Source organism: Strigops habroptila, chromosome 9 (assembly GCF_004027225.2).
Source record: "Strigops habroptila isolate Jane chromosome 9, bStrHab1.2.pri, whole genome shotgun sequence".
NCBI lineage: Eukaryota > Metazoa > Chordata > Aves > Psittaciformes > Psittacidae > Strigops > Strigops habroptila.
The window spans coordinates 28,131,096-28,152,338 of record NC_044285.2 but is presented as its reverse complement, the minus strand read 5'-3'; the positions used below and the strand labels follow the sequence as shown (position 1 = coordinate 28,152,338).

At 55.0% G+C, this 21,243-nt stretch overlaps 1 protein-coding gene across 1 annotated transcript in view; it reads right to left on the bottom strand.

Annotated features, from left to right (window-relative positions):
- The window catches only part of EFNB1 (ephrin B1), a 53,745-nt gene that overhangs the window by 15,068 nt on the left and 17,434 nt on the right, over positions 1-21,243 (bottom strand). The window contains exon 2 of the mRNA XM_030497538.1: positions 8,325-8,602. Within this exon, the coding sequence (XP_030353398.1) occupies positions 8,325-8,602 (278 nt within the window). The remainder of the gene's footprint in view (positions 1-8,324; positions 8,603-21,243) is intronic.

Sequence of the window (21,243 nt, the reverse complement as noted above, 5' to 3'; positions counted from 1 at the left end):
TTAAAGGTAAACTTTGCATAAACATCAGGAATCTGCTGGCAGCGGGGAAGCTCACACTGGTGCAGAGCTGCAAATAATCCCATGGCCGAGATAGGAGTCAGCCCAGGCACTGTTTCCATGGTGGATGCAGCCACTGCTGCAGTGCACCCACCGGAACTGCACCCAGCGCAGAGCAGGATCGCCCTCAGCTCACAGCACCTCATCCCATGGCAGCTGGAGCAGGAGCTCACAACACCTCTGCACAGCAGTGCCCACAGCTCCCCAGGGAGCAGCACAGCAGCACCCGCGCTGCCCCAGCAAGAGGATAGCGGCTGCAGAGCCAACACATCGCCCCTGGGTTCCAGCGGGACCTCAGGAGGTGGTTCCAGCCCTCTTCTCCAGGACCTCAGCACATGGACTTAACTGTCGACAGCAATCCCATGATAGGATCCAGACATTTCCAATATAAGCTAAACAAGCCCGACTATTCAGACGAGCACTCATCCCCTTGCACAGTAAAGGATAAGGAACGGCCCTCTCTGCCCCCCAAGTTACGGCTGACCCCTACTGCAGAGGGTTGAGCAGCCACCCCCAGGCCCTGCTGTTCCCCACCAGCCTCCATAGCCAGCTCGCAATTAGCTCTGTTAACACCAACTCTGAGCTGCCAGGCAGGATCAAAGAGCACAGTCATTACACAGCAGCAGCAGAAAAACCATCGCTCCTAAGGCAAAGACACGTCAAATGGTGAATAAAACCCATTCTCCTCAGAAAGGCATGTTTCTAAAGGTGCCACACACAACCTGGGCAGCCCTCCCCAGCACAGCCAGCCTGGTCAAGAGGCATTCAAAGCACAGATCATTAGAAAATAGAGATGGAAAAGGGCTGCACATCACAACTCATTAATGCCAAACCCGCTCGTACCCTGCATGTCTCATGGTCTAAACGTCTCACACTCCAAGTGTGGCTGCTTTCTGCAGCCCCCAGCATGCTCTTGATCCAACAGCCAGCACCCACCACTGAGCATCTCAGGCTATCAGCAGCCCAGCTTGGAGCTAAAGCTACAACGCACCAGGTTGGAGGTGCGGTGGTGCCTGCATGCCTCTTCCCAGCACTCTGGCATCAAAAAAACTCTGTAGGTATAGCAGCAGCAGAGTGCAACGGGGATGTCAGGGGAAAAGCCCGGGGAGAGATGAAGAATGGGTTATTAAAAAAAAATATGCCAAGGAAGTAGTTGCCTGAAGTTATCTACTGCACAGCCCTTCCAGGAGCTCCTGTATGCTGGGATGTTTTTCAAGTCTTCGTCAAGCTGAAGGGTTCTTCTGCCTTTCAAGCCTCTTCCTGAAAGCTCAGTCCAAAAGGAGCCAAGTTTTAATCTCTTCCAGTGTACGGAGGTGAGCATCACTGAAGAGCAGGGTCCACCACAGTCCATGCATCTGCAGCTCCAAGAGATTTCCTGGGATCCCTGTGCCACCTTGCTGCAGATGTGCCGGAGGGAACAGAGGCTGGAAGGGGAGGAAGAGGACGGGGGCAGAGGCATGGCCAAGGCATGCACCACACCAAAGGGACTGCTTTAGCGTTGGCCCTCCACTGAAGCTGCAAAGGGAGCACCTCTTTGGGGAGAAAGGGAGAGTCACACCATCCCAGCAGCATGGGGGGGCACAGCAGGATCAGGCAATGCATGGTGCCAGTTGGATGTCACCTCCTTGCTGCCATCACCCAGGCTGCACGGCACCTCAGTTTTCAGAAGCACTGTGGAGTTAAATATGTTTTATTTTCTCCTAATGGGTCATGTCAGTGTTAAAGAGATGCTCTTGGAAACCCTATCTCCTGGGGAAGAGCATCTTCAGGTGCAGGCAACCCAAAGACCCAGGCAGACACAACCTGGTGCCCGGCACCCTGCAGTGGGGAGAGCCCTTGGCCTTGCAAGAGCTGCAGGCAGGGGTCAGGCTGCCCAGCAGCCAGAGAGTTAAGCGGGCACTGGGACCCCAGCCAGGGTCTTTGTTGCAGGCAGGGCCCCCCTCTCCCCAGCCCAGGAGCAGATCAAAGCACTGGGTATTTACCTCCTGGCTGGGTGCAGGACACCGGCCCTTTCTGCTAGGGCTTTTCATCCCTATTAGGGCCGTGAAAGGCTGAGCTATGAGATCAGCTGCCAGGGGCTGTCCGGGGACAGCGCTGAGCCGCAAAGGTCAGGAGGGAGGAGGAGAAGAGAAAAGAGGCAGAGGCTTAAGGGACAGGGCTCAACAAAATCGCATTTACTGTGGTCACGGTCTTCAGACAAGCCTCCAAGACAAGGAACCGCGTGTTGTCTAAGGGCCATTATTTGGGTTTGACATGTCCAGTGCCTGGGCTTTGAAGCTGGGAGTGGAACACCGTTAGAGACCCATTTGTCTCTGGCACAAGCCCTTTGGCTCCCACGCAGCATCTCCTGCAGGGAGAGGGTCTCATCCATGCTCTGCCACCAGCTCCCAGTGAGAGAGGGATGGAGGAGGAAAGCCAGTCCCCCAAAAACCAGACAGCTATGCCACCAGGACAGCTTTGCTTTGCCCAGGCTTTCTGTGTTGCTGCAGGTATGTTGCAAGCTGGTGGGACAAGGATGCAATGCATCTGCAGAGCACCAGCCCATTTGGGTGAAGAATGAGGAAGCCGGTTAATTGGGTTTTTATCAGCAGAAGTTCATAGCTCTCATCATGGCATCAAACAGCACTTTTGCTTTCAACTCATCTTCACCAAACAAGTTGTGGGACGGAAGATGAGGAGCACATGAAAGTGGCCACATTCAAATGCAATCAGCAAAGAAAGCCAGCAAAGAGCTGGCGGGCTGACAAACCGCCCCGGGGGGCTGCACCCGGCCCCCCCGGCATGGCACCCATCCACGGCACTTGCCGGGACACACGGAACCAGAGAGGAAATTATTAAATACCAAGGGCTGCAGAAAGAGCTCAAGCAGCTCCACAGACACTCTCACACATGCTGGCATGGGCTAGAGGCTTCCCAAACCAACAGCAGCTATTCCGGAAGCTGGAGGAGTACAGCCAGAAAAGCAAGTATGGCAACGTGTCCTGAAAACAAGGAGGAAGGATTATTCTGGCAGTTGGCAGTATATAGGTGACCCCTTCTCCATGATGAAGTGCAAGCTACAGAAAAATGCTGATGTAGAAAGGCCCAGGGACGAAGCACACATCCAATGGTTTACAACAGATAATTCTTGCCAGGTTAAGTCTAATTGCGTCTAAAAACAGAAATGCAAGACAAGAGGTTTAAAGAAACACTCAGGGTAATATATCTGGTCTCACTGAATCCTGCTGCCAAAAAGCGTTAGATTGGATTATGAACATTATTACATCAAAAATGGATTGAAGGGCTTAAAGACTAACAATAAACAGCAAATGTATCAGATTTATGGGGCAAACATCTACCGGGACCTTGCTTTTTACTTCAACATCTTCATCAAACGAGATCTGCTTGAGTTAAAGAGGCTCCCAAGAGAGGTGTAATCCTGTGGCCATGCCCAGGCACTTAGCAGAGGGATGGGCAAGAGAAAATACCCTGGAAAAACACGACAGCACTGGCTGGCCGAGGTGCTCTCCATCACATCTGCAAACAGCTGCCTGGAGAGCACCCAAAGGCCGAGCAAGGCTTTGCTTGGAGGTCTTTGCTCTCCCACACACCATCCAACACAGAAAGGGCTGCCGGGACCACCCCCAAACACCTCATGGAGAATGAATTGGAGATCTGTGTCCAAGGATGAAGCCAGTGCTCAGCTCAAGAACACATCACTTGGGCAGCTCCCTGCCAGTGGCACTGGCAGCAGGCACGGCACATGGGGCCACATCCAGAGCTCCTGTGTGGCAGTGCTGGGGAGCTGCACCGGGAGCTCCTCCTCACGCCTCCCAGCTGCCAGGACACCGGGATTAATGCATCTCTATCTAGGCACCTCATTACCAGAGATAGGAAACCTGGAGCAAGTTCAAAGAGTAGCAGCAAATGCAATTAAGAGCTGGAGTGAATTAGGAGGGGAGGTGGAAAGAGCCAAACCTGCACGGCTGGCTAAGCCATGGCAGGGCCCAAGTTGCCCATGAGCATCTGAGGAGTGCAGACACCAGGGGTGGGGGGGAAGCCTACTTGAGTTGGACACAGCCAGCCACGGAAGCAGGGAAAATCAGCAAAATCAGTAAAAACCAAGGCTGAGGTCATGGTATGGCCAGGCTCTCAGACCTGAGGCAGATCACTAGCAGGCACAAAGCAGGTCCCCCATCCACATCTAAAACAGCACTGTCACAAAATAGCCATCAGTTTTCACCTTCCTAGAGCCTTTTGCTTCTGCTAGCCGCAAATGCAGCTGGATGGATTATTTTTAAGCACTCAGACACATTCTTCCCTCCCATTTCAGCCATTCGCAAGCATCCGGCTTCTCTACCAGCTCTGCAAGGACGAAGGGAGGAGTAACCACACATCTGCTAATGAGCAAGAAGCGCTTTCTGTCTCCATGAGGATGGTATGAATGACCCACACCCTGCTGCCAGCCCAGGGAATAGCAGCACCAATTGCATCTGCACTGAAGTCTGCAAGTACAAGCTACCCTAGAGTCCCCATCGACCTTTCCAGCAGCCTTGTCCATGTGCTTGCCCAAGGAACCCCCCAAAAGGACTTTCTTTTGGGGCAAAAAGCAAGAATTCACTCCTGATGGACCACACCTTCCCACCTCCCACAGTGCAGCAGGAGGAACAACCCGCTACAGCTACCACCACATGCTTCCCTCCACGGTGTATGATGGTTCTGCAGGGAGGGGACAGGAGACAACCCCCAGGCACCAAAGGCAGGCTGGGAGGCAGCCACAGGAGACCAAGGACAAAAGAAACCATGAACTGCCCTGAACCCATGGAGCAAAACACCCAATTCCCAAATTCCCAGCTTCTCCATGGGCCGAGGGCCCTGATGCCTCATGTCCTGCTGGAGCCCCACATCCTCCGCAAGGCCTCTGTCTACAGCGCAGGCCTGCAGCAGGAGCTGCCACATCTTGTTCTTTATGAAGCAGCTTAGGAAGAAGCATCATCTTGCCCCGTTCAGCCTCGAGGAAAGAGATGCTTTTAACTGGCAGAGGGACTCAGCGCAAGGCTGCGGAGAGGACGGGGAGAGGTTACGTTTGCTTTCAAAAGCCTTTTTCATTGCTAAGCCGAAGGCTGGGGCCATGTCCCTCCGTGATAAAAGTGGCCTTAAACAAGGCTTGGCATATCCAAGGCAAGAGCGAGGAGCAGCTCTGAATGGGGAGGGACCCCGGGAAGCCCCTGGCTCCGGCAGGGAGGTTTTCCCTGCTTGGGGAAAGCAGGGGCCAAGCAGCACATGTCCTGCTGCTGCCCCGCTCCCCTCTGCTGCAGCATCGCTTCCCCGGCTTAGGGCTGCCGGCAAATGAAAAGGAAGAAAAAACCCTTTTGTGTGTCAAGGCAAAGCTTGGGGAAAGGGAGGGGAAAGGGAAAAAAAAAAGGGAAAAAAAAAAGGAAAAAGAAAAAAAAAAGGACAACGTGTGGGTGGTCTGCTCAGGAGACTTTTGACTTTGTTTTTTTGGCTATTTTCTTTCTTGGCAGAAAGAGCTCCTGGGGCTGCTCGGCAGAGGGTATGGCCAGATCACAGGAGCATCCTCGGCCCACCCAGGGGCCAAAGTTCAGCTGGCAACAGCCGCTCACTCCCAGCGCCGAGGGGGCTCGCATCAAAGCGCAGAGGAGTCAAGAGAAATTAAAGTCAGAAACGGTCCAAGGAGGGGGCAGAGGGCACTGCCGGCTCCCCGAGGAGAGAGGGGGCACCCCACAGGGATGCTCTGTGCACCCCGCTTGCTGCATATCCCTGTTCCAGCCCTACACAGGCTCCGAGATGCTGCAACTGGAGACTGGGATTGGGAAACAAGAGGATAAATAGGATTTTATGGTAGTGTCTTGGGAGTTCTCCCTGCCCTGGGAAGAAAGCAGGATTTTACAAATAGAGGGAAAACTTCTAGATACAGGAGAAGATTCCCATCACTGGTAGCAGAATTGTGTAAAAAAAAGATTGGGCAAAAACGCAATGAGTTTAAAAGCTTTGGCCAAACCTCTGACGGCAAAGCTGGCACGGTGCAGCTTGCAAAATCCCGGCTGAGCATCCCATCGGAGCTGCAGCAAGCCGGAGCAATAGTGACCCAGGTGTGCTGGCAGCATTGGACGGGAGCTGGCACCGGCTCAAAGCCATGGAGGCCCTTGGGGAGCTGCGTTTGTACGCGGCAGCGCGCCGTCGGCCGCTTGTGAAAATGCCACCGAAAGCTACGGGAGGTTGATTTAACTTAAGCAAGAGCTTTCGTGTCAAATGCAAAGCAGCTCCTTCAAACTTGTGCAATTCAGAACCTGGTAAATCCCTTTGCCTGCACTTTCCTGCCAGACTCGCATTGCAATGCGAGGGACCCCACGTTTCTCCTCCCCGGCGCTTTGTTAGGCTCCTGAGCTCGTTCTGGGGAATGTATTTGTCTTTGGGGGCTCTTTGCAGCCTGTGGGTCCCATGGGATCTACCAAAGGGGTGGGAGGTGGGACCCTGCTTTCAGCCCTCATTAGCACCATGGCGCTGCTTGAACTTGACCCCTGAGCACGGAGAAGCTGCTGACCAAGTGCTTGAAGATGTTTGCCTGACATACAAAAGGCAGACTCATGGCTGTGCTTTTAGCCCCTCTCCACACTCTCTGCCCAGCACAGGGAAAGCTTGCCACTGAATTAAGCCTTGCCTCAGCTGAGGGACAGCAGAAGGGCTGACCTTTTGGGGCCCCAGAGCCGCCAGGCTGGTGCCAGCCATGGTTATTCACGTTACAGGAGATCAGAGCCTGCTGGGGAGCTGTGCTGGGGCTTTTAGCATCCCCAGCCCATCTCCGGGGTGCTTGGGCTTGCAGCCAGGGTCCCCTGCGCCCCCAAAGCTGGTGACCCCACCTGTGCCCTCTGAGTGACACCGGGCAGATGGCTCCAAAGCCAGACAGTGAAGGTGACCGAGTGAGGGCAACTCTTGGGAGAGACCGGCCCTGCCAAGGGGTGACTCAACCCGGTGCAGCCCGCGGTCTGTGCCGGCACCATGGCCACGCAGAGCAGGCTGAGCAGGTTCTTGCACCAGGTCCTCACCCCTCCTACAGCCATGCGGTGCCCAGAGCCCCTTCGTCACCACCCTGTGCTCGGCCAAGCGTTAGGAAGCACTAAGCAAAATTCACCACCAAGGGTGGGCTCAGCGCTGACCTGTCGCTTGCAGTGCACCAGGTATACTCAAACTATTCTGCAGCAAAACTACAGGCAGCCCCAGGGAGTGCTCGCTGGGGAAATCCAGGCTGGGAGCATCACCAGGTCACTGCACTATGGCAGAGCACCTCCTGCCCCAGCTGCCTGCAAACACCCTCACCACCCCCCTCTGAGAGCAGGGATTTCAGGCTAAAAATACACTGTTTACTGACTGAGAAGCACCAGCTCCCACGGCTCAGTGCTCGCTTCCCATGCGGGCTGTGACCTCTGCACTGGGCTGCTCACCGGTGAGCCTGTGGCATGTGATAGCGAGGGCAGAGATGAGCCACCGTGTCCTTTGCAGGCTGCTCTAAGGCAGGTTCACAAGGGAAACAGTGAGCTTGAGAAGAAGACAAACAGGGAAAAGTGAGGCCAGTGCTGCTAGACTTGGGGCCGAGGGATGGCCAAGCTGCCCAGAGTCCGTACTCTATCCACAACAGAGCCAGCACAGGCAGATACATCCCCCTGCACGCATGGACCACAGGCTCCAAGAAAATTCAGACCTTCTCTCACCCCTCCATAAAGACGTGTTGCACCAAGAAACAAGAGGATCAGACCAGGATGCAGAATTTTACAGCCATTTAGACCACAGCAAGCATTGGGCACCACTGGCAGCTTACAACTGCTGGGCTGCTCTCAGAGCCAGCACCAGCGAGGAGCACAAGCACCTCGTTGGTCACCATTTCTCCTGATCCCAACTGCAGCACCAGGAGCTCCCCAGCCCCAAGGCAAAGCCCTACCAGAAATGCCCTGCAACACCTCCAGCAAAGATGACAGCAAAAAATCAGCTCTGAGTGTGATGGTGCCCCAGACACACGCTGCCCCTCCTTGCCAGGACCGATGCTGCGGGCACGGCCGCGGACACAGCACAGCAGCCAGATACGGGCCGGTGACCGTTCCGTTCAGCCAGCAACACATTCCAACCCCTTCTCCCATCCGGCTGGAAATACTTTCCATACGTGTCACCTCTTTGCACCAGCCAAGTCGCAAACAAGCGCCTGGCGACACTCTCCAGGCCCCCGCGGCCCCCCCGAGTCAGGGTCAGCGGCGAGGAAGAGGAGAGCGACTCACATGTGATGAAGTAATCCTGCTGCCGCTTGAATTCCAGGCCCATGTAGTTAGGGCTGAACTCCTGAAACTTGATGGTGAAGCGGATCTCCTGCTCGGGCCGGTTGCACGTCACCAGCACGTTGGGGTCCATGACGGTGCTGCAGGCATCTGCCTGGTCCTTCTTCACCAGGTACAGCTTGTAGTACTCGTAAGGCTTGGACGGCTCCGCCTTGGGGCAGATAATGTCCAGTTTATCCCCAATCTCCGGGTAGATGACCAGCCCCTTCCCAGTCACGAACCTGGAAGAGAGGAGGGCAAGAGGTTAGCCACATGCTCTAGCACAGGCCACAGTGGCCACACCAGCCTTTCCCACCCCATGTACAGCCCTGCTTTCACATCATTTATTTCGTACTTAAACTCTGCTGTTATACCTCTGCAAAATGTCTTTGACACCAAAATAAAGCTCCTTTTCCTTCACCACCACCGCACGCGCAAGGAGCCAGTGCAAGGCTCCCACCGAGAAAACCAGGGGCTCGATTGGTTCAGTCCCACTCCACATCCCTCCTGCCATGATAAGGGTGAGCACCCTTCCCAGACCCAAGCCTGGCACCCAGAAGGGAATGGAGTCTTCCCACAAAAGGCTGCAGAGCGGGCAGCATGGAGACACCGCGGCTCTGCCCGACGGCCAGGCAAGGAGCTTCCTGCAGGGACAGGCAATAATTAGGCATGGGGAGAAGTCCTGACAATGGGGCGCAGGGAGGGATCCCTTCCACGCCCCGGCTCCTTGAGGAATTCCTGTCCTTAAATGGAAGGGAGGGAAGCATCCTGCAGGACAACTTCTACCAAGCCAGGCTCAACGGCGTGCCCAGGAGCGTGGGAGGACCGGATGGAGAGGAGCAAGGAGGGAGGAAAGCTATTTGGGGCTGGAAGGCAGGGCATTGCAAAGGGAAGGAAGGCAATATGCTGATAATTAGCATTCAGATTTCATTATTGTGGAGCAATAATCTGAATAATTTTTTTTCAGTGTGAAGTAGAGTATTAGGGCAACAAGGAGGGAAGCAGCAGATCATCTACTTTGATGTAGGCAACATAACGCATTCTTGATGGAAGATAAGGTGGGAATGGATGCTCCTGCAAAGTTATCTCTGCTGCAACTCCCTCACGTAATTTGGGCATGGCGAAAAATGAAGCGTGTGCCTCAGCAGGCTGCATGTTGGCAGCTTTCTCTTCCCACTCTGACATGGCTGGGACCTTGCCCCATCCTACCCCTTCAGTCAGATGGGGGGACAGGACACCTTCTCTCCCCAGCAAGCTGCTCCGGCTGCAGGCACCACGGAAGGAAGATCAAACGCACAAGACCAACCTGCTCTGTGGCTCTGGTACAAGTCTTAGCAAGAAGCCACAGAGCTGAAACCATTGCCTGAGCAGCCCAGGTTCCAGGCCTCTGGCTGCAGGAGCCGCAGCAGATCCACACGCCGAACGACTGGGCTGGGAGGCAGCAGGCGGAGCCGGAGCCCACACACACCCCGATGCCCTTGGCAAGGGCTCCAGAGCTCGGTGCCAGCTCTAACAGCGGGAGGGACGGCCAGGACAGAGACAGACAGACATCAGCTGCACCTCTCCACCAGCTCACCAGGTCACCCTCACTCAGCCCCAGGAGAGGAGGCAAGGCACAGCGGGAAGAGTCCCCTTCACCCACACTGCTCTGAATGTGGGAGCTGAATTCCAGTGGGTTGTCTGCCCCATCCTCCCTGCGGTACCCAGAACGGCACTGTGGGATCATCCCAGCCCCGGCACCACCACTGCAGTGGCTGAGCCTTTGCCACACAAGCTTGTGGGGAGCAAGTAAGTTGTGTTGAAGATATGACTGCTGGAAGAAGGGATGCAGCAGCCTCATGGAAGAATAGGAAATGTAACCCGTACAGGGCCTGCGCAGGTGGGATGCTGCACCATGGCTCCATCCCTGGTGCTGCCGACAGCCGAGCCATGCTTTGCCTGAACGCTACCAAGTAGGTCAGCTGGCCCCTGGCCAGCACAGCACTTCCAAACCTTGGGAGGGAGCGATAAAGGCTTCCCCCACCCACAGCCGGAGCCCTGACGCAATCCCAGGAGCCGTGCAGCAGGAGATGCAAAGGAGCCCCTGCCCCTCCCTCCCCTTGCTCAGCCTCCCCACCCCGCGCCGGGCCGCAGACATGCAGTGCAAGTGAACACTTGCACGCTCGCTCACGGGTTCCCACCCCGAGAGGCAGCTGGATCCCACACTCGTTTCTCCACGGCTGGGCTGAGTCAGAGGCTTTCTGGCACAGGACTCCCAAGTGACTCAAAATCCCTCCTCCGGCCCCTGCCAGCTCCCTCCTGCCCAGAAGATGCCAAACAGGAAGCCACAAACAAGCCAAGCAGATGTCTTGCAACGCCGGAGCAGGAGGAGAAGGCTCCTATCTGTCCCCCATCTTCATACCAGAAGGACCTATCACACCTCCTTGGCCAAAGCCTTGGCCAACACCAGCAAACCAACCAGTCCATGTGACACCAGCCTGAGCTGCCGGCACGGCTGTCTGGGATTGGGTCAAGCTGATTTTATAATGAGAGGAGAGGCCATAAAGCAATCAAGGGAGCTGAGAACATCCCAGCACCACATCCTGCTGGCACTTCTCTTCCTCTTAGAAAATTCACAGAGCAGGCCTCTGTTTGTTTTATTTGTTTCAAGGGTAAAATGACAAGATTAATTTCTTCTAGGAACGCTTGGTTTCAGCTTCAGAAGCACACAAGCTTCTGCCTGGGAATTAGCCCAGGAACATTTTCCAGATCTCCTACACGAACATCGAGCAAGACAGAGCTACCAGCCAAAGCAGCAGCCGTTCACCGCATGCAGTGTTGCATGGGGTTTTTGGGGGTGCTCCCTCCGACTGCCGCTCCCTGCCAGCCACATTCCTGCCCACACACACACACTATACCCTTTGCCCTCCAATTTCCCTGATTTCTCCTCCTCCATTTCCCCCTTAGTGTCCTCCCTCTCTTCTCTGAAGATGAAGAGAGGTCAGGCAGCACGAGCGGTGGAGATAAGCCCCTGAAGAGTACGCCTTCGAACCCCCCTCACTGCTTGTTGAGCTCCTAACCACACATCCAGATTTTTCCCTCCCCTAAAACTGTGCTTTGTCGCAAGCAACAGCTTGTGATGACCATCGAAGACAGACAACAGTTCTCATCATGCGAGAGGCCTCCACAAAATTATACTTTAAAATACAAAAGGCGCAAAGCAACATTTATCACAAGAACAGCATTCAAAAACTGTTGCAACTTGCGCATACACAGTATTACAGCAAGTTCCGGGTATGAGAAATATTACTTGAGAAGGACTGTTGAAGGCAAAAAAGAATTACTCTTGACTTGTCTTTACAAGGACACGTCTTTAATTTTACTTTAACTGGGAAGAATGAATAGATCTCCTTTTAAATTAAGAGGGAAACTCATCATGCCCTCAGAGCACATGCTGTCATTCTGGGGGGGGAATCTGCTCTATCCTCCATACACTACAGTTTGATTTCCCTGTTTTAAGGCAGGGAGGGAAACAAAGAAAAATCATAATTCAACTCAACCTTAATGCTGAAAATAGTCTGACCCAGCGCTTCTGAGGCTGATCCTGTACAGTGTGCACTGGAGCCTGGCTGCAGAAGGCCACGAGCAGGCACCCAGCACCCCAACCACACCCGGCACCCACTTCTACCTCTCCCACCACTTGGGAGGAGGATGGTGGCTCCGGCTTTATTTATTTAGCCTTGGTGCTACCGCCAGTTAGCAGCTCACAGATAACATCTCAGCATCCTTTCTCCTGGTGGCAAAGGTGGTGGGAAAGACTAACTACAGCCATTAAAGTTTAAAAAACACTATTTTTTTTGCCTGTGCTGTAAACAGCATCCAGCTGAGCACTGCGTGCTGGGGGCTCTGGCCTCCACTCTGTTGTGGGCAACTTCATCACTTAAAGCCCTTCAAGGTGCTTTTTGGGTGGCACCTGTGGCTGCCCACCCGCAGAGCTGTGCTGGCTGCTGAAGAGCATCCCATTCCAGTCAGGCATCCCAACTGCCACATCTCGGCCCCCAGCTCCCAGCCCCGCAGGTTCCTTGGGAGCGATCAGGTGGCAGCGTCCAATTTCCTCATTGTTTTGGGAGGTGTTTTCTGATGGGAAAGGTGAAAAGGGTATTTGTGAGCCTTGTAAACCGATTCCTCCGAGTTGGGTAAACAAGGGGAGCTCTGTTGGCAGCGGGATGCCGGGATGCCGGAGCACAGACAGGATTAAAGAGCAGCCGCTCCCCTGCCCCTAGTGGGGAGGCCGCTGGCAGGGACCCCCAACCCCTGTGGGCCCGGCAGCTTGTCAGCATGGAGGGTTAGTCTGCCCGCAGGGATCCAAAAAGCACCAGTGGGATCTGATGGAATGATCCAGGGGCTACAAATGGGACCTGCTGGAAGGGCCATGGGCTCAGACAGTGTCCAGTGTCAGAGTCGGCCGCCCTGGCATTTCAGAGCTGGTTTGGGGGAGAGGAAGAGGAATGAGGCAGTAAAAGATGATAATCCCTTGAAACACGCAGCAGGGCTGCTTAGGATCCAGGGAGGGATTGCAGCCTGGTGTCCCCAGGCTGTGCCTAGGCAGGAGATGAAGCCACACTATAGCACCAGCACGTTCCCTGGGTGAGCACCGACCAGCCCCACAGTGCCAGCTGCTCCTTTAGTTCAACCCAGTCCTTTGGGTTGTCTTTGGTTCAATGGCCAGGCACAGATCCACCTAACAGCTCTGCACACTGAGAATGACTGGGAACCCCTGATGCAACCACAGGCAGAGAGATGCCGCCCTTCTACCAGCAGCCGAGACACTCACACTTTGGCTCTGAGGAGCAGCCACAAGGAAGGGTGGCAGGGCTCCCGGCAAACCCCCTGCCAGCCGGATCACAAGCCCATGGCTTCCTGGGCTGTCCCAAAGGACACCAGCCACATCACAGAGCTCTGGCAGCACTGGGGTTCCTGCAAGCCAGCACATCGCACAGCAATGACCTGCTCCATCCCACCACTGGTAGAGGCTCAACAAGCCTGGGAACATGGGGTAAGAAGGAAAGCCATGCAGGTTTGGTCAGAGCAAGCTCAGGACTCCTGCTGGGCATGATACCTTTCTCCTCCACACGCACACACACACACCAAGCAGGCTCCTCTTCTCCATGTGGGCATGCACAGGCTAGCAGACTGGGTCACAGTTAAACACGGGCAATGCTAACACGTTCGCAGTAATAGCTGCAAACACAAGTGTCCTGCAGATACAGCATCCAGCACCTTTACAAACAAGCTAGAGTCCTTCAGCTCTTCCTCAGGGAGAACATGACTAGTAAATTGCTTGAAAATATGACTCTTAAAAAAGAATGAGCTGACACACTTTCCAACAACCTCTCCCCCAAACACAGGCACTCCTTGCACCACATGAACTATAAAATCTTTGGGGCAGCATCACCTTTCCCCACAAGAAACATGATGCACCTCACCTTGTTTCAGGCTTTGCAGAAACAGAAAACAGAACAACATTTAACAACAGTCTCCTCCTCAGAGAAGATGCTCTAAAGCATTAATGCTGACATACATACAAGATGACATATGCTAAACGCTGTTTTCTTCAAAGAAATCCAAAAATAGCTGTATCTTCCAAGGAGAACATCTACTTCTGGCAGCGAAGGCTGCAGGAAGGCTGACAATGCCCGGCAGAGCGAGGCACTGCAAGAGGAGGGCAGCAATAACCAAGGTCCATATGGCATTTTCTAGTATGCAGGAGACCTGTGTCTTTGTGGTGTCTGGGTAGCCGAAGACCATGTTGGCACAGCTCTCCAGACAGAGCACACAGGTCCCACCAGCAAGACCACAGCTTCCATGAGCCGCTGCAGCTCCCACCAGCTGGGAACCACCTCAGAAAAGGGATGGGAAACAGCTCTGCAAGCTGAAGAGATCCAGTGAAAAAGCCAAAATTCCATATACAAGCTGGGTGCATACTCCTGAGAAACCCTTCTGAAAGCTGCGAGAGTTTTGCCCATGCTCAGCTGCACACAAAATTAAACGTCTGCCTCTCCCTGCCTCATTCTTTTCCCTTTTCTGGGACACAGCACCACAGTTCCACAGTAGCTACCCAGGCACAGGAGACTCTCTCTACCCAGAACACTTGGCTATCAGCTAGAAGAAATCAGTCCTGTCCATGGAGGAGTCCTCCAGATGCCCCGATGCCGCAGAGCCAGGTCACACTCCAGCCATCTGAGGGTCCCTCCAGAGCTCACAGTCACTCCAAAGCTCCTCCAGTGACACCCTGGCATTCGCCAAACCTGTATTTTCACTAAGCAAGAGACATCGAGGGGTTGGTAGCAAACACTGGGCCGTTACTTGGGTGGTACCTTCACAGCTCTGTGGCTGAAGCCAAACAGCATCATAGGACAGGGACAACAGCACAGTCCCTGTGAGCTTCAGCCCAGAGCACGAGACATCCCATTTCACAGGGATGGGGCAGGGCTGGGTACATCTGTGGGGGTCCCCGGCCAGCCCTGCCAGACACTGCAGCCCACCACCCAACTCACTTCACCTCTCAAGAGCCAAGGACAATTAAAACAGAGGAATTATGCACTTAACCCAAGGACGCACCTCATCCCAGTACACCAGCAGCATCCACAGCCCCTTCCTGGAGCAGTGACGGCACCTGGAAGCACAGGACCCTTTCTCCTTTTCAACTCCCGTTACATTCTTGGGAACAAAGACATCCCGTGGAAGGAAGTTAATTACAACTTGAATAAAAAGGTTCCCTGCTCTCCTCTGCCTCCCATCTGTATCTGTCGCCTTCTCGCTTGTTCAGTCGAGTTACTCATCACCACAAAGGAGGGTAAATAGGAGCACGCAAATCCCCACACTTTTAGATCCCACTTCTTTTATGTGCTCTGCTATTATTAGTCTCCTTTAAAAAGAGCCTTCGATCTTTTTTTTCCCCCTGCTAATCTACGTATAATTATTTTCACTGCCCTTCTGCAGACCTCTTCTATTTCTGCTGCATCCTTTCGGAGCCGAGGTGGGGAGCACAGAACCCGGCAATTTCAGGTAACTCTTTCTGAAAAAAAAGAAGCGTCTTATCTCCTTCAGCCCTTTGGCCTCCACTGCTCAAAGAGATATTTTTCAGCTATTCACAATGGCACCTTCCAGCCTCTCCCAGCTCCTCGTCATCCCCCTGTCCCCGGGCCGGGGGAATTGCCTCTGCTGAGCCCCTGCGGCCATCCCGTCCGGTCCCCCTCCCAGACGCACTCTAAGGCCCTTTTTCCACATCTCAGGTTTAATGAGGCCCATTCAACCCTCCCAAAGACAAAAGGCCCTTCTCGTTTCCAAACGGATTTACACGACACATCAGTGAGGCATAAACGGGTCGCCATGGCAACCCGCACCCTGGCCCCCCCACCACCAGGATGCCATTTTCTAACGCCACTGCGCCCCAAAATCCCTTTGTTGCTTTAATGCCAGCTGTGAGGCTTGTCACAAGCTGGTAAAAGCACCCACCCACCCAAAAGTGACACACACACACACCCCCGGGTGCCAAGGATGCCATTTTCTGAGATGAAGTTAAATGATGCTCAAGCCGGCGCACCGCCGGCACAGCACCCCAGTAAGCTCTGCACCGTGATCAACTCCAGGTCATGGTCAAGCCAGGGTTCAAATTAAGGCAAGGAAACACCAACTGCAAGGGGGAAATGAAACCAAAATACCCTTCCCTCTGCCCAGAAAGAGGTGCGAGGCTTGAGACAGCGCAGGCAAGTCCATGCTCAAGCGCCAGCCCCAGCTTGGCTCCCAGCCTCCCTCCACAGGGAAGCCGGTGGCTTTGGCAATGCCGGGAGGCCACTCCAACGCTTCGCACGGAGGCTCAGTAACCATGAGCCTCACATACAGCATGCTTCATGCTGTCTCTCTCCTTAACCAGCTTTAATCACTGAAGGCCAAAGAGAACATATCATCTACCCTGTGCAGAGCTGCCCATCCCAGGTGGGAAGCAGGACAGATCACACCATGGCTCCTCGAGCTCTGTTCAGAAGTTGCACAGTCATTGCTGTAACCCTGAAGACTAAACCCTTACAGAATGTAAAGGGCGACAGCCCAGTTGTACTTAGCAGATGGAGAACGACCAGACGGAACCTATTTTACTACAAAAACATACAACTGCAGTGTCTTTCTGCAACACGAAGCCAGGAGGAGGACCCAGGTTACAACTGCAAACCTGCAGCCTGCAGAAGGGTCTACTCTCCCTTCCTCCAGTCCAGACCCCTTCTCCAGGGAGAAGGAATCCAGAACAACACTGGGCAAGGGCTGACTCAGAACTCCACCCCCTTCACCACCCAGCAATGGTTTCCATTACTGGAGGTGTTCTTCAGCCAAAAAAGCCACCCACCAAGCAGCAGCAACACAGTACCTCTGTACAGGTTTTGCTTGTACCGTCCCTGCACCGGGTGCCACAGCAGCACAAGTCAGATGAGGAACAGCTAGTAGGTCACCAGGGGAGAGAAAGGACAATCCCCACAGGTCTGCTCTGCCTGTGCACCAGCTGCTGAGCCCAGAAGCCCACACTGCTCCCAGGGGCTTTGGGACCAGTTCCAGCAGCGGTTACACCATGGTTATCACCAACGAAGAAGACACCCAGCACAAGAGGGCTCCAGCCATTGAAGGTAATGCAGGGAACAGGTCAGCAGCCAGGCTTCAGGAAAGGAGGCACAGGTGCTGCAGGGTGCTGCCACACCTTGGTGTCCATGGCTGGCGGCTGCCACCGCAGCAGTGACATCCCCGTCCCCACAGCCGCCAGGGCCGGCCCCAGTGACTCAGAGCAGGGCTGCGGGAAGGGCTTTCTCCTTGAGCCATCCTCTAATTACAGCATGGCAGAGGTACACGCTGCCAGAGAGCAGCCGAGCCCCAGACTCCCCCCACCAGTCCCAAGGAGGACAGGCAACAGAGGCCCACAGAACTCAGGTGGACACCAAAGCACCCAGCCGGGTAGGAGGAAAGCTCTGCTGTCCCCTCCCATGGCAAGGACCACATTTCCAACCATATCTCCTCCTGTCCCATCCCAACCACGGCCCATCAGCTGCCCACAAACACCCAGTAGAGGCTGGGTGGCTTTGGGCTTTGTCCTGCAGAGGCTAAAGCATGCACCGGCGATAGCAGAGCCACTACAGAAGCCACCAGCATAAGGCCTATCATGCTGGGATCACCGGAGCGGAGCTCCTGCTCCAGCCCTCGAGCTGCTGAGTGCCCCCTGCTCGCTGTCAATACATCCACTCAATCAGGATGGGGATCTCGGGGCTTTGATTACCTCCAGCACCTTGCCTGGGTGCGCACTGCCTGCCCCGTGGCTGGAGAAGCTGCGTACACATGGTGGGGGATGACAGGGGACCCCCAGATCACCTCCACACTGGGGATGAGCGCTGCCAAAGGCGGGTGGCAGCACCCACCAAAAGATGAATGTTTTCTTTTAACCCCTCTTGGGCTCGGGCAGGATATATCCCCATGCTTGTCCACCACCTAAGGGGATGGCTACTGACCACCCCAATGCCCCAGGGAGGAGGAAGAAGAGGAGGAAGGCTCACAGGCCACATAGAACCACATGCTGTTTCATCTTGCCACCTCTGCGCAGCACCCCATGCGCTCAGATGCTGCACTCAAACCATGTAAACAAACCATATTAATCCAAAGCCTGTGAGGGGGAGTTACAAAAAGAAAAATGCTGGTAATTGAGGGAGTTTGAAGCAGATTTAATTGGGGCCAGAGCCCTGGCGCAGGCTGCTGCTGCCACCTGCAGCACTCTCCACAGCCGGTGGCATGTGGCCCTGGGGACCCCCAGCTCCCATCAGCACCAGCCCATGGGATGCAGACCCTATTTGGGTACAATAAGGAGCACTGGGGGTCCCCTGGGCTCACCCCCCGCCCCACACGCACCCCTGCAAGCTCATTATTTTTCAGCACAATAAGCAACTCCGCCAGCGATGGAACCAAGGGCTTGGCCAAAACATAAAGAGGAAAAAAAAAAAAAAGCCATATTTTCTCCCTCAAGTAATATCGCCCCGCACCTCCCCTCAGAGAAATAAGACGGACCGAGTTACCTAATTAATGCTGTCAAGAAGCGGGGAGGCCGGAGTCCGGGGGGGACTGCCGGCAGCCCACAAAGGCGGCGTGGGGAGCGGTCTCCCCGCCGCTGCCGCCGGCATCTCCCGTCAATGGGGCCCCACGCTGGGAGTGAGGTAAGAGGGGATTCAAAGGGGGGTTTGTCAGGGGTTTTGTTTTTGAAAACGGGGGAGGGGAAGGGGACAGGGCTTGACAAGAGCTGACAGACAACTGAACAAAACCATAAGGGCCATGAATGGCAACACGGCTCTTTAATTGGCGTAGGAATGGAGAGAGAAGTGAGACAATGAGGCGCGGGCAGCGGCGGCGGGGCCGAGGCGCAGGCAGCGAGCGCTCACCTTCTGCCTGCCTGCACCGCTGCTCCCCAGCACAGCTGCCTGTCCAGAGGTTGGCAGCTGGATGCTGCAGCTGCAACCACCATACCCCCTCCATAAACCCACCCCAGATCCCTGAGGAAATGGGAAAGCAGAGCCCAGCACCCCAGCAGGCACTGCAAAAGCCAGACGGCACAAGAAGCGGCATGAACCCAAAGCCTGAGCGCAGGATGCTGCAGGTATTAAATGATCCAGCGGAAGCAGATCAGGTTCCCCGCTCAGCCTCGTGTGCTTTTCAGCTTTGATTCGGTTTGGATGCTCGTGCCCTGGCTGCAGCCCCGCTCATCCGGAGGACGGGGGGCTGAGAGGGGAAGCGGGGGAGAGGCAGGTTAAAAGGGAACAAGGTTGGATCAGCGGGGTTCCCACTCCTTCCCTGACCCCTCCGAAATAAGACAGCGGAGATTTCGCCTCCTGGTTCCAAAGCAAAGAATTACTTTGGCAGGGGACGCGGCGGCGGCTGGGCGCCCACTTGGAAGGGAAAGCGGCAGGAATATGCCCAAGGAACCCAAGAGCAAGACCTCCCCGCCAAGCCCCGCTGATTGTCATGCAGATTAATCCCCTGCCAGGACAGAAAGGAGGCAAAACTGCAGCCCTCCACCATGAGGGTTTGGGGGGCACAAGGGATATGGGGACGGGGGGCTCAGCCCACCAGACCTGATACCAACCCCAGTGTTTTTCGAAGACCCCCCCTGCCCTTCCCACCTCTCACTTTTCCAGCTCAGTTGGAAAAATGAAGAACTGAAAGCAAACAGCCAAGAGATGAAGTTACAGCCTGTGGTTAGCCCTTGGGCGAGAGGAAGTCCCTTCCTCCCTACACCCCAGTACCTGACACCCTGGTTAACCCTGCACTCTACAATCCCAAAACAGCCCCCTCTCCACATGGGATGGTGGCTGGGCATGCTCCTGCACCCCAACCTAGAAACACAATACTGCAAGTTGCTGCTGCTGCATCCCCAGGGGCACAGGAGAGGTCCCCAAACCCCCTCAGCTCCCCACTTCACACTACACGTGGCCATACGGTTGTCTCTGAAGTAAAGGAGAGGATCAACCAATCTCACCCATTTTTCGACAAAAAGGAAGCCCACACGTCCCCCAGGGTGCAGCAGCAGTGGGGGCTTCCCAGCTTCAGCTACTTCCCTGGCACCCAGCAGCCCCCTAAGGTGTGCTAGTGCCCGTGCTTCCATCCCTGGAGATCCCACCAAGGGCTGGGTGATGGCACCAACCCCCACTTGCGAGCAGGGTCTGAGGCTCGCCCTGGGGAAGCAATGCTGCGGTTTGAAGGATTAATCCCAGCATTAGGAACTGGGCAGGGAGAGGAGAAATCCCCGTGGATGGTTACCCGCAGCCTGGCTGCGGGATGCCCTGCCCTGCACCAACAGGTCTCCCGGGTTCCGCCAGCCCCGCGGTCCCCGGGGAGCAGCGTCACCCCTGGCCGCGCCGCCGTGACTCACTGCTAGGCCCTTTGATCTCCCGGCTCCCAGATGTGGCCAAACGAGTTCTGTCATCCTGGCTCAGTCTGGAAGCTGCCATCTTCCCAGGCAGCTGCAAATCACCATCCCTCAGCCCTCGTGTCATTACCGGGAACTCACCCGGCTGCAGCCAGCCTTAGAACTCATTAAGGCCTTCTTAACCGCCCCATCAGAACGAAGTGCATGCGTACAACCACCCCAACAGCCGTCCACCGCGGCCCTGCAGTAACTGCCCCAGTAACCAGGTCACCCAGTATTCCTCACCTCTGAGTCAGCCCTATCATCCTCAGGCCGCACTTGGCTGGACAGGACCTTCAGCCCCACACCACGGGGGTGGCTGGGTCTGGTTTAGGTCTAGGAGAAAAAGCTAAAAATGAGTCATAAGACCTCAAAAGATTATTTCTCCCTTCACCCCTCCTTGTCCTCCTGCACACAGACTATGAGTGATGACCAAAACCTGGTGAGCAAGCTCTGTGAGAGTCATGAATCCAGCCTCTAGCTTCGGCCATGCTCCTGGATGTCACTCAGCAGGGAAGAAATCTACCCCTTTCTCCCTAGAACTTCTGCCTAGTGCTGTTCACATTCCCTCTTTACTGAGAGGTTGCATTCCAACACAAAAGCCCAAATTTTCTCTGTATCTACAGCCTGCATAAAAGACAAAGACCCTCCTAAAGGCTCTCACTACTGTAAGAGACTGGGATCCCCGTTCTCCCTCCTGCCTGCCCCTCCACTACTCCCAGTTTACCCAGTTCAGGGCTGGTTGGCACAGCGGCAGCTGAGAAAGGAGCTGGGAGAGAGGCCAGCACAACACAAGAGTGTCAGGTTTAAACCTCTCCTCCTGCTGAAAGAGATCTGGCTCGTACTTGCTTTTATTTTTAGGCCAGATACATGTACGGCTTAACTTCACAAAATGTACAGCCTCCTGCAGGGAACAGG